The 14065-nt window shown below is 30.4% G+C and overlaps 1 protein-coding gene across 1 annotated transcript in view; it reads right to left on the reverse strand.

The window, feature by feature from the left end:
- Nucleotides 1-642: 642 nt before the first annotated feature.
- Raf (serine/threonine kinase raf oncogene) overlaps nucleotides 643-14065 on the reverse strand; it is a 94488-nt gene continuing 81065 nt past the window's right edge. Inside the window, exons 14-18 of the mRNA XM_035354432.2 lie at nucleotides 11541-11587; nucleotides 10766-10887; nucleotides 9595-9726; nucleotides 4663-4797; nucleotides 643-1781 (exon numbers count right to left, since the gene is read on the reverse strand). Of these exons, the coding sequence (XP_035210323.2) occupies nucleotides 1605-1781; nucleotides 4663-4797; nucleotides 9595-9726; nucleotides 10766-10887; nucleotides 11541-11587 (613 nt within the window). The 3' untranslated portion in view covers nucleotides 643-1604. The remainder of the gene's footprint in view (nucleotides 1782-4662; nucleotides 4798-9594; nucleotides 9727-10765; nucleotides 10888-11540; nucleotides 11588-14065) is intronic.

The following is a 14065-nucleotide window of genomic DNA, read 5'->3' on the forward strand; positions in this document are numbered from 1 at the left end:
ATTCAATATATCAATATCTTATGTTGTTAGCATATAATCCAAAGGTTTTTCAAAAAGGGCCTATGTTATTAACTACAAACACTTCTTTTTTAATGCATATTGTACTGAGAATCATGTAAGTCTAGCATCATAGGAATTAATCTCAAACTCCTCGATCACTGAGAGTGCTGCATAGCTCCAGAAATTCTACATTTGAAACACCAGTTGATTTTTTACCTCTGGAATTGCTTAAAACTGTTTATATTTAAGAAGATTAATGATGTACAGAACCAAGAATAAAGCTTGTAACCAGACTTCTTCTTTTTTTCTTTTTCTTTCTTTCTTTTCTTTTTTTTTTTTTTTTTTGTTCATTCAATATATGTTTATGCAGCAGCAACATCAAATGGACATTTGCTGTGAACTAACTGATTTAATATAACTTCCTCTGATACTTGACTTAAAGGACATATTCTTTAATAAACATGAGAGCATTTAAATTCAAATGCTCAATGCTTCATGATAAAATTCTAACAGGCATAATCTTTTTTGCTTAATCTGAGTTAAGTTTTATTCTGGAGATTAAGCCACTAAATTTTGCCATGACTGCCTGCAGATGAAAGAAAAAAGAAAAAGACAAAAATGTGAAATAAATACCCCAGGAAATCAGTCCATAATTCATAGTCTGTTATTTTAGTTTGAAATTTACAGTTTAAATAATACACAGAAAATTAAATAACACAATTCCTTTCTCATACATTTAGACATAAATTAAAAAAAGAAAAGTTCTTCAGGCCTTTGTACAACTTTAGGCGCATGCGTCCCAATCGTCCATTTATATTTACAGAAGGAGAAAAAAATGTGCTGCCGTTTTGAATGATGAGAAAATGCTATACAAATCTGATGATTCTTTACACAGGGTGGGTACTTGCCCACTCACACACGTTCATTCGTACAGCCGTGACCAATGTTTTGGGCGGAGTGCTTCGATTAACTAAACATGGCCGGCCAGCAGATATACTTCTATTATAACCGCAAGAGTTTGCAATATAATCTTTACTGCAATCTAAATCAGGCAAGGAAGGCTTATAATTTCATTTACAATGCTACAAGTCAGTAAAATCATAACCTGCCATTAGCAAGAGATGATTTTGTTTTCAAAGGCTGAAAAGGCTGAAATTAGGAGGATACAATGCTCCACCATTCCAATGTAATTATTGGACACAGGCTTCAGAATTATCACAAACAATTAACTCTATGAGAAAAGTCAGTCGTAACTTCCACAGCAGAGTAGAATGGAAAGGCTTCAAACTGACTGTTTATTGAAGTCTTTGGGTGATGCACATATGTACATGAAGTTTTCAGAGTGCTTCAATTAACTAAACATGGCGTACCATCAGATAATTTCTACAGTAACCACAAGAGTTGAAAAGTTCATTGCAATATAATCATTATTGCAATCTAAATTAGGCAAGGAAGGCTTATAATTTCAGTTACAGTGCTATAGTCAGTAAATCATAACTTGCCATTGGCAAGATATGATTTTGTTTTGAAAGATTGAAATCAGGAGGATTCAATGCTCCGCCATCACTTGACACGGACTTGAGAATTATCACAAACAATTATTTCTATCCAGAAGAATAGAAGGGAAAGGCTCCAAACTGACTGTTTATTGGAGTTTTGGGTGATGCACATATGTACATGAAGTCTTCAGACTGAAGATGGGTGCGGTTCAATGTTGGTTCCGAAGCACTGCGATGGATTTTGGGGAGGGATCGGGCTAATGATTCCAAAGAAGCTAATATCTGAAATAAATAGTACTCAAATCAGCATAAAATACATGGCATATAGATGATTTACAATCATATTTTCTCAACTTATTTTTCTTACAGAGAACTAAATATATATATATATTTTGAAATTAGCACATAGATCAAATTTTCACTTCTTCTTTAGCATAGGTATTAAGTATGCACTCATACATTTTTAGCATCTTAAATTCTAAGCATCAAGTATTTGACATCTCAAATACTACATCTATAACAATAAATAAGTAAATTTCCTTTAGGCAGCAAAATAAATCACAAAAGTTTTTATTTTAGGGTAACAATTTCTTAACTAAATTGAACACTTCTAAGATCACCATCCACGTTTCCAGATCTCCTGTGGTTCCAGATAATTTTATTCTTCTGCAAATGTGCTTATCTTAGGAAGATGATGTTCGTACTCATAATTATGTTCTCCGATGTATCAGTTACCTTCAGAGGTGGTCATCTCATGAAAGTGGTAGCCACATGAGGGTTCATACATGACAAGGGAGATACACTTTTGCTCCATATATCTCTTTTAAATAAGTACATTAACAACAACTAAAAATTATTCTACTAATGTTTCAAAATAGAACTTAAGATAGCTTAGGATTTGCTAAATTGGAGGGAAAAAGTATTTAATTAATAGTTTTTTATTACAATGTATAACCATATGACATAATGACTTCTTAACTTCACTATTTATTTTTGAAGATAAATTAACACAGATGAGTGCTAGAATAGCTACATTTTTTAACAGAAATATATATATATATATATATATAAGGAGTAAAGCTATGGGTTGATAAAACTATATCAATTTATGAAATAATTATATTTTCTGCAATAAAAATGGATTAAAACATGACAATTTTTGCTTATTTGTTTTTATTTAAAATAACGAACTTTTTATAAATTGGTCAGAATTCATCTGTACTTTCCATCTCAACTCTTTTGGGAACAGTTTCAATCTTTCATGACTTATATATATATACTCAGTGGTTATAAAATAACTAACGTTATTTGGAGCTGTCTGTAGCTTGAAGGAATAATCCGAATGAAACCAAAACTGATGCAAAGTGATGATAATTGAGAAGGGAAAAAAATGGAACAATAAAAAAAATTAGTTGCAACAATTGACAATAGATGGTGCTTTTGAATGTATAATATATAATACAAGAACAAAGAATGAAAATGTAAAACCAGATGGCATACTTAAATTTTTGCAGAATGTTACAGATAATGTGTTTATGCTTGGTACATGGCGGTGCAGATCAAGCTCAGGTTCCACATAGCCAATGAGCTGGAAGATACAATTCATGCAATGTGCAATGTTCTCAGTTGCGGAATGTAATTAATCAGGAGTGATGTTTTACACATGTTATGTTATGCAATCTTCTAGGTCATTGAGGTTTTAGACACCTTTATGGTACACATATTAGCATTATTATAAATCACAGCATTTCTTAACAAAAGTCTGATTTATGCTATGGCATCTCACCTTGAACCATCAAAATCACATGCAACTGATGCAGATTATGGAAAATGAGCTCTGTTTGAAGGACAGACTATCACAGTACTAGCATTAATACTAGCATTATTATAAATCACAGCATTTCTTAACAAAAGTCTGATTTATGCTATGGCATCTCACCTTGAACCATCAAAATCACATGCAACTGATGCAGATTCTGAAAAATGAGCTCTGTTTGAAGGACAGACTATCACAGCCTACATTTAAACTTGAAATTTCTTTCAACTTAAGAAATAAAAAGGAAGATTACTTTTAAACATATTGATTACAGTCAAGAAGCCCTCCTCCTCTGTATAGATTATGCAAGACAAGGGCTCAGATTATTTTAAATTCACAAAAACAGTGAATAACTTTATAAACTTTTTTCGGCTCGAAAATTAAAACTCTTAGCAATTTCCTGTACAATAACCATTAATATTCCTTAATTATTTTTCAAAATTATTGCAGTGGTTGTTATTTCAAAGAAATAAAACATAGCATTCTCCTAAAATTTGTACGATTAAAAAGAAAAGAGAGAAAAACAAAGGAAGTTAAACTTAAGTTTCTTGACTGCTTGTAATTAATTAATTTTGATTTATTTCTGTGTGATTAAAACTAAATAGTTTAAATTAAAATGTGTGTAAAAATATTAACTTGTTCTAAAAATTCTGTACGACTTGAAAATTGATTTAACTTAAGAAGCTCTTGGAACCCAATAACAGTAATTATATTCAGAAAATTAACAACACCCTTCTATTGTGATTTTCTAGCCTATTGATCAAATAATTCAAGGCATTAATTCAATACTAAATTAGAAAAACTAATTTTTATAGCATCCTACTATTTATAAAAAAAATTATGTTTTCTGTTCTCTATACTTGGACTCCAAATTAAAACAGTAGACGATAACTCATCACCAACTTGATTGTCAACTAGGGTCATCCTGCCTATCTCTTATCACTTTCAAGTGTGTTTGGGAAAGGTGTATAAAATTAAGATATTCCTCTACTCGAATGTGAGTTAGCATGTTCATTTGGCAATTCAGTGTTCTAAATTTGATTTTATAACAAAGCATAACTAATACAATATTGGGGGTTTCCTCACTCCCAAATTCTCTACAAGTCTTTAAATTAAGAAATTGACAAAAATATCTACAATATATTTTGGTTAAGTACACTGCAACGTTTTTATTGCAAATCATCAAAATTAAGAACAAGCAATTTAATTTATTTATGCTTTATATATTCTATAAAAAAAGAAATTAAATAGTCTAGAAAATATCTGTAGCATTATATATTTAAAATTCTTTTTTTTTTCATATGCATAAATAAATACTGTAAATTTTAATTAAAAAAAAACACCAACCTGTCTAAAAAGAGGTCGCTCATCTCTACTAAATTTAATGCAATCTTCAATTAGCCTATTAAGAGCCTTAGGTGTATCAGATCGAGTATTCCTAAGGTCAGGAATAAGATACCCATGACCAACCATGAAAAGAATCTGAAAATAAATTCATACAAATTATGAAAATCTGCAAATATTACTAAAAATTGATTAGCAAACCATTAATATGCATTTAAAAATAAACTTTACCTAGCAGATTTTATAATTAAGGTATATTATGTTTTTCCCTTTAAAAACATATTAAAGTTATAAATAATCATAGTTAATTTAAAAATTTTTATTCACATATTTCTAATTTTACAAACTAAGAGCAACATAAACTAATTCTTTCACATACATAAGTTTTGTCTTGTTTACAATAAGTATTCATCTGTTAACGTTATATCAAATAAATAAAACACAAAGACAAAAGAACGTAAAAAAACAGAACTGGGGGAAAAAAATTCCAAAAGCATTCCCTGTTTTGAAAGCACTGCACATATATTTTTACTTGATTTAGATAAATTTGTACCATATCTAAGATGGTCCTCAATGTTAAATAGATGCATTCTGTTTATGCAAATAACATTTTGTTGTTTAATGTTAACACAGCATAAATAAAAATAAGATTATAGTTTGTAAATAAAATAATTTCTACTCTCCTTTTTCATTTAAATGGAAATGGGTGGTGCGCTTAGGAAACAAAAGGTAACTTTATTTAATTTTGTTCAAAAAGCACGCTTCATATTTTGTTCCATGGAAATAAAAGTCCCCTCTCCCCACATTTTAACTGTTGGATTTATTCCCCAAAGTTTAATATTGATGCATTTCTTAAAAGTCATTTTTCACTAATCACTAAATACTACATGTGCAGTTCACAAAACATAGACATACTATAGCAAGCATACAATAACTGAAAGAAATCATTTTCCTGAAAAGAAAAATTTCATAATATTTACATCCAAAAATCACTATAAACTTCCAGATTTCCCACTTTGTACTCATTTAGCCAATAACCAACATCAGTGGATAATTAAAAAGTTTTGCATTGTATCAAATAACATAATTTGAAATAATTCAATCATGCATACCTTAAAGAGTTAAGCCAAGTAATAGCTGTATTTGCAATTTAGATATTTGTAACAGACAAATTAATTTATTAATGTGTAAATATAAAGTGTCATATTTACAATATCCTTTAATGACTCAATGATTCTAATTAACTTTTAAATATAAGACTTACAAAAATTAGTTTGGCCAAAATTTTACTTCAGCCCACTAACTCTTCTCTAACTTGGGGAGTAGGCAAGAAAAACACATGGAACACAAATTTAAATAAATAAATTTAAAAAATTTATTTCATTAATTATATTTTAGAAAAAAATTTGTTTTTTAATAGATTCACAAATACGTTTAATTAACTGATTAAAAAACATTTTCCTTGATTCAAAAAACAAACAAAAATTTAATATAATCAATTTAAATCTAACATATTACACAACGTTTGGTGGAAAAGGAGAACACACAGTTCACCGAGCCCTTTCCCAAACCTATTTGTTATATGCAGCCCTCTTAGACTTTTGATTTCATGAATGCTAGGCATGTTGATTTCTTGAACACCCAAGCCAAATTGTATAGGATAATGAAACTTTCAAGTAAAATATTTTCAGAGATAACTTTTTACTTAGTACGGTATCTATGCATAAATCCAGAAGGTTGTACTTGGTGGTTTTACTTCAGGTAGTTTTTAGAAACTTTTAATTGCTTTGTCTATTTTTCAACAGCTTGGTATTAGTATTCCATTTTGGAATAGACCAATGTTGTTTACCATGGTATGAAGCAAAATTATTTTTTTTTTTTAATATCAGGAAGAAAGGTTGATTAATTCTTGTCAATAATAACAATTTTTGCATTGGTATACAACATTGGTGCAGTACAAAAACAGAATTAAGCAATCAGAATCAACAAAGAACAAACTGAATGATGCCATTAATAGTTATTCTGTTCAACACAATGCATTAATTAGAAACATATTTTTTACATATCAGTGCATTTATGATCAGCATTTGTATGATTTTAAAGTACAAACGAATGATATTCTTAAACATATTTAACTTTTAATTCATCGGGTATTTTCAAGATTGAAGTAAATAAGGTCATATTATTAATTACAGAGCTTAGCGTGCAAATAAAATGATTTCCTTTCTGCCAAGCAATGCATCATTAAATCAATATATGAGCAAAAATAGGTATTGGTGTCTTTTGAAATTAAAAAATGTACATCTTTATGGTAAACATTGTTTATAGCTGATATGTATTTTTGCCATTTCCATCTTTTTATCCAAATTATATCTTATGTGCTTCCTGATTCAAGGTATTTTTCTATACATAATGTCTTCACTAAGAACTTACCAAGCCACTTACCAGTTCTGCACACGGAAAAGTTTTCAATTGGTGTTTCTCGGCACCAAAATCTTGAGAAAAGGGGTGTTTTGTGGTCCAAAATGTCACCATATCAAAATGTTACAAAAAGTAGTTTTTATAAAAATCGTATGTATCTAATAAATAACTGCTAAAACAAAATAATAACTCTACCTTCTCTACACTGCGGTGTCAAATAGAAACACAACAAAGTTTCGCAAGTGATTATTTATTTACTAGCAGCTACTTAACCCCTTCGCGCCGACTGTCACGTCTACGTGCCAGCAACGAACACACTTATCTACCGGCCAACACGCAGGCGTGCCAGAGCATTGTTGCGTTTTCTACCGACTGTCACGTATTTGTGCCAGTACCTTGGCACATTTTTCAAACTATAATTTCTGCCACAAGATGACACTGTATGTCCATATGGTTTCAGATACATGTACATTAGGCCTTCTACTCAAAATGAGAGAAGCATGACTCACATATGCATGTTTTTGATTATATAAACAAACGGGGAACTAAATGTTTCCGAATGGCCTGATTTATGACGTCTCTTTAAATCGCACTTTATTCGCATGTGGTAGTTGTTTATTGTAAGTAGAAGTTTTATATGTGCTAAAGCGTTGAGTTTTTCCGTTTACAGTTCAGTTTTTAGAAAATAATTAGATCTTGTTAGACGTGAATTCTTTCTGTTTTTACCGTTTCAATGTCGAAGCATCGAAAATGTTTAACAGAGCAAGAAATAGCAGAAATGATGCAAAATATTTCAGATATTGTTTCTGAAATTCTGATATTGATTCTGAAAGATTAACTGAAAGACATTTTCCAAAACTTTGTTCAGAAGAGACTGATAAGAAAATGAGACGACGATGCTTCGTTTGTTCACATTCCCGGAAAAATCCTCCAAAACGGCAAATGAGTTATTACGAGTGCAAGGAATGTAACATAGGACTGTGTGTAGATCCCTGTTTTCAAATTTTTCATACGAAAAGAGAATTTTAAGTACTATATTTAGTTTTCAGATGTATAAAAGTCATAAAATGGTGAGTAATTAAAATAAAATATGTAAAATATGCATTTAAACAAGAAATAAGGTAATTAAAGTATATATATATAAAAATATCTATAAAGCATAAGCTGTTTAAATACTCTATAGAGCATTATTAAACAATGCGTTGATACTTCGGAAATTTCATGGATTTAAGCTTAGTAGCAAAAAAAGCTCCTGGCCCTGGAGAGGCGCTCGCATAAGACACCGCCGGCCTCCGCGATAAGCGCGCGTTTTCGCTACCCGGCTCGAAGGGGTTAAAACTGATCAGTCTGACCATGTAAAGAGAAAATTACAAATACGAGTATTTATAAACCTTGTCAGCAATCCTTGTGAGCTCGAACACAACAAAGTCCTGCATTGAAGATTACAAAGCTATAGCTATTTTTATCCTCTTTAAAACTGCATTAACAAAAATTTAAATAAAGAAAATTAGTTGAGGAAATCATTCTGCTGAAAGAATGCTTGTCATTTTTTACACATGAAGAGAATTCTTGATACCTTAAAAAAGCAGGCTGGAAGAAAGACATTGGCACCTGGCAAATTATAAAATGACAAAACGTGGTCATCTCGGCAATATACTGATTCTCGTGGTGAATAAAGTTCCTTTACTGAGTAATGAAGGCACTTCAAGATAATTCTCAAAGTACTGTAATTACCTGTTAACTCATTTCTATCATGACACAAATTAGCACGGGAGAGTATGTGAATTCTTGTTTTCCAATAACAAAGAATATAAATAAATAAAAAAACAAAATATTGATAAGCATAATTTCACCTGATTACAAAAATAAAGTAAAGAATAATTTAAAAAACACTGATACTGCAAAATTACCTTACTATTGTAGACCAATGCAAAAATTTTGTATAGTTCTATATTATAAAATAGTGGTTTTTTTTTTAAAACAGAGTACATAAAGTTACAATAGATTAAGAGAATGCAGATAAAGTAAAATTTAATAAGAAAAATAATGATGAAACTTACTTGGGGTGAAGAATGAAATTTACATAATTTAAGTTTCATCAATTCAATAAATATTTTCATTAATATAAACCTTTAAAAAAGGGGGGTGGGGGAGATTTGGTGATCTAATCGGGATCTATCTGTGATGAAAAACTGAAAAAAATGCAGCTCTGCTCTGGATATACTTAAGAGACACAGCCATTTTATGCTTCAGAAAAAGAAAAGACTGTATTTCTCTGAGGAATCCATTTAAAAAAACTACGTGTAAGTCATATTTCAGCTAATAATCTGAAAGACTTTATCAATATCTTGTATGGAAATAACAGATGCTTCTTCAAATCTGGCAATACCATAGCAATATGATAAAATTGTTTTTCAAATACTTTCCATGCCTTTAAAATCATAAGGGACACATAAATAAAAGCTGTGGCTGTATCTTCACAATAAAAAACTTTTTTCTTTAAATAATGCCTACCTGATCTTTATTATTAATATGAGAATATGGAAGCTGTCCAGCAACCAATTCATACAAGACAATACCAAAAGCATAAACATCAGACTGGAAAGAATATGGATTCAAGTCTTTCATGCGAATAACTTCTGGGGCCTAAATACATAAAAATCAAGATTTTAAAAATACATAAAATATACACACATTACACATGAAATATATTTTAATACAAATCACTGTACAAGTACCATAACATACAAGTTCTCTGAACAGCATAAAAAACACTTCAATAAAATATTTCCTAAAATTTTATTTTTTGCAATTAATATCAAAATCAGCAGTTTTTATATGGGTAATATTATGCAGACCTTTTAAAAAAGGAACAACTAAATCTTTAATAAATTTATAAATAAATTATACTGTAGAGTCATTAGGACTTTTTTGAAGTGGGAAACATGAAAAATAGGCAATGCTCTCGTCAGAACTAGAACCCGGACCTCTCAATATGTGCAGAGTGTGCTACTGTTACAACATGAAGGCATGCAGAAAGGAGGGAGAAAATACCTTATATACTTCCTCCTTTTAAAGTGTGACTGGGATTTAGGGGACCCATTTGCCAAATCCTGTTGGTGAAGAATCATCATCTACCACCTTTTAGTTCAGGCACCAATGTAGAGAGAGACATTAGGTTTTTGGAAGCAGGGGTATATGAAAAATGAGCAATGCCTTCGCTGGGACTCGAACGTGGACCTCTCGAATATGTGTCGAGTGTACTACCAATTACCCCACGAAGGCATGCAGAAAGGAGGGAACAAATAACTTAAAATACTAATAAATCTGAATACTGAAATCAACTTATTTACTTTCATGCAAAAGGCGATAAAAAGTGAACCAGATGCATAATCATAATAACCAGTAAAATTTAATTTTGGTGTAGAATAAATATCCAGTGAAAAGAATCAATGCATATTTAGAACAATTAATAACATATTCTCTCTCTTCATGGGAAGTTATTCTTTTATAAAATTTACTATATTTTAACATAATAAGATTCAGTTTTAGAAACATAACATTCACATGTGTCTTCAAGAATATATCTATTTAGTTACAATAACTGCAGACTGAAGTAACAAATTTTCCTTATATTCACAAGATTTTCTTAGTATTAGACAATGAAAGGTTAAATTTCACACACCATCCATAAGATAGAACCAGTAGGTTGATGAAATTGTTGAGATCCACTCCACCTTGTTTTCACTGTTGCAAGTCCAAAATCGCCTATTTTTACAGTTGTTAAATCTTCATGAAGAAATATATCTAAGAATATGTTAAGAAACAGCCTATTTATTTATACAAAAGGATTATAATTTATACCAAACTATTCCTTCAATATTTTAGTATTGAAAGCAATCTTTTTTAATATAAAAGCTTTTTCACAAAACTTATGCATAATGAATATCATATTTATATCTCTACATTCAATATAATAACGAAATACCATTTGTAAACCTTATTCAAAAATTTCTTTGCAAATCAGTTGACTTAAATCAAATGTTAATCATTACTTCTTTTTAAATAACAGAATTTTTCATAAGAAATATTAATTAAAAATTTCAATATTTTGCTAAGAAATAATTTTACAAGACAGTAATCATGAGTTTTTATTTATAAACCATGTAGTTTTTATTATATATTTTATTAATACCATTTAGATGATAATAATGTAAAGGTTATGAAAATAAATATTAACGACAACAATACAGATAATGTAATTCAAGATATTTAAAAAGTTTAATTTCATAAAAAATATAATCACAGTTAAACATTGATTACACTAGTACTAATCTTACAAACATTTTTATAAATAAATATAAATCATGTTGATAATTTTCAACAATTTATTTAATTTAATAAATTATGTTGATAATTCAAATATTTTGTATACACAAAAACTTGGCTGAAAAGGATACTATTCGATTTTAGATCTCTGTGTATAATATTTTTTGCATGGAGATAACTGAAAAAAGAAAGAAACAATATTAGAAAAGACTAAGAATGATATAAGCAGTTTATCAATTTTTTAACTTTATTGAAAAATTTAATGATTATGAACAGACATAAATAAAATTAAGCATTAAGAATAATCTTGCCTTAACCACTTGCGCTAAAAAGACGTGCTGAGATGCTTTTGTCTCAAACCGCGAGCGACGTGAACACCACGTCGATAGGCATTTATTGCAAAAATAAAAAAATTGTGGTGCACACGTCGCCTAACAACGAGATTGTTTATTTCTTGAGTTACAGCTCTGGATTGCGCTCGCAGATGCAGAGCAGTGTAAATGAGACACTTTACCGCTTGTTAAAAAATAGATAAAAGATTTAAAATAATTCATCTTTAAAAACATATGCATTTTATGTTTCTGAATAACATTTTATACAAAAATTGCACAAAATATATCGTTACAAATTAGTAAATAAATCTTTAACTAATGAGGCATGACCTCAACAACAGCAATACATTAATTTTACAAGCTATGAAAATTTTGATTCATCAAAAAGAAAAACATAACACTTTTATAAATTATAATAATGTTTCAAATGCTTACAAAAATTATTATGATTAATTAATTTATAAATTAAACATTTTTTATAACATTAATTAGATATATTTATACCAGGCAATTCTGCGCTACGATATGTAACACATGATGTCAGAAACATATCTTACTGATTACAATAATGCAAATGTTCATAAATATTACAAAGCTGATGTATTATAAATAAAAATATTTTAAATTAATATAATGAATGATCAATATGATTAGATACATTATCAAAAATAAAATAAAGCTTTAAATTATCAAAAAGGGGTATACATTGCTTTTAAAGTGCTCAGTTTGTCAAGCAATTACAGACAGAGTAAATTAGAATAATGATTAAAGATCTTATGCTTTGGTGTATGGCAACACACTGAAAGGCTAAAGATATTAAAACAGTTATTTAGTCCAAATAAAATGGAAAGACTGCAAATAACATTTCAAACATAAAAAAAATGTTGCCTCAAAAATAACCACTGCTATTGTCTGAAATTTTTAATTTATAGAGTATCATTATTTAAACAGTGATAGGTAATTACAAGCCTAGACTACTTTTTTATTTATTTATTTATTATTATTATTTTTTAGTGTGTGTGTGCTCATAAGTTATTTTTATTATTGTCACGAGAGTAAGGTGAAAAATTTTCAGCCTGACCTAGAGACTGTGCTCCAGTCAGCAAAAATTTATGTTTCCTGCCTGGGTGCAGGTGTCATTAGTTTAACATAACATTAGTTTGTATGAAAAGTTTCAACTTGTTCTCTTAATTAGTTTGTTTACATGAATTTTCACAGTAGACGACTTGCACGCTATTCGCTAAAATGGATAAACTTGAATACTGAGTGGTCATAAAAAAATTCTTCGTTTTGAATTTGATTAAGCCCTAGATCAAGCCTAAGCTTCATCTGAAGTTGACAAGTTTATGGGGTCTCTGCTCCTTCCATGTCAACTATTAAAAAGCGGGCAGCTGAATTTAAACATGGTCACATATCCCTAGACAATGATCCATGTGAAGAACGGCCAAAAACCGCCATCACACCGGAAACAAGCGAAAAAGTGCATGATATAGTGTTGGACAATAGGCAGAATAAAGGTGTGCGTGATAACTGAAACTGCGGGGATATCGGAAGAAAGGGTGCAAAACATCTTGCATAAAGAATAAGGGATATGAAAGCTCTGTGCAAGATGGGTACAGCATTTGCAGAATGCCGATTAAAAGCAAATGCGCGTATGATTTTCACAGGAATCTTTGGACCAATTCAACAGGGATCCTACAGATTTGTGCAGCAGTTTGTGTCACCATGGATGAGACGAAACAACATTCTAAGCAGCAGGTGGTTCAGTGCCAAAGAAAGACAAGTCAATCGCATCTGCTGGAAAGTTCATAGCCAGTCTGTTTTGGGATGCGAAAGGGAACCTGTTAATTGATTACCTTGCAAAAATAGGCAAATATTACTCCAACCTTCTTGACCAGCTGAATGCCAAAATTCGCGAGAAGGGGCCTGGTGTGAAGAAGAAAAAATCATCTTTCATCAGGACAATGCACCTGTGCACAAGGGTTTGTTGACAATGGAAAAACTGCAGGATTTGGGGTATGATTTGCTCTGCCATCCCCCTATTCTCCTGATTTGGCATCCTCAGACTTCCATCTGTTCCCAAACTTGAAGAAATTTGTTTCTGGGAAGCACTTCGCATCCAGTGAAAAAGTTGACAGGGTCGTAGATGAATATTTTCACAACCTTCACACTCTTATTTCTGGGAAAGAGTAGTGATGTTCGAGAAATGCTGGACCAAGTGTGTTGAAGTCAAGGGAGATTATGTAGAAAAATAAAATCATTTTTAAACTGAAAGTTGCAGTCTTTCATTGTCAGACTGAGAACTTTTCACCTTACCCTCATAT

This window comes from Stegodyphus dumicola, chromosome 11 (genome assembly GCF_044657685.1).
Source record: "Stegodyphus dumicola isolate Sdum_Otavi_A_Nest chromosome 11, ASM4465768v1".
NCBI classification, from domain to species: Eukaryota; Metazoa; Arthropoda; class Arachnida; order Araneae; family Eresidae; genus Stegodyphus; species Stegodyphus dumicola.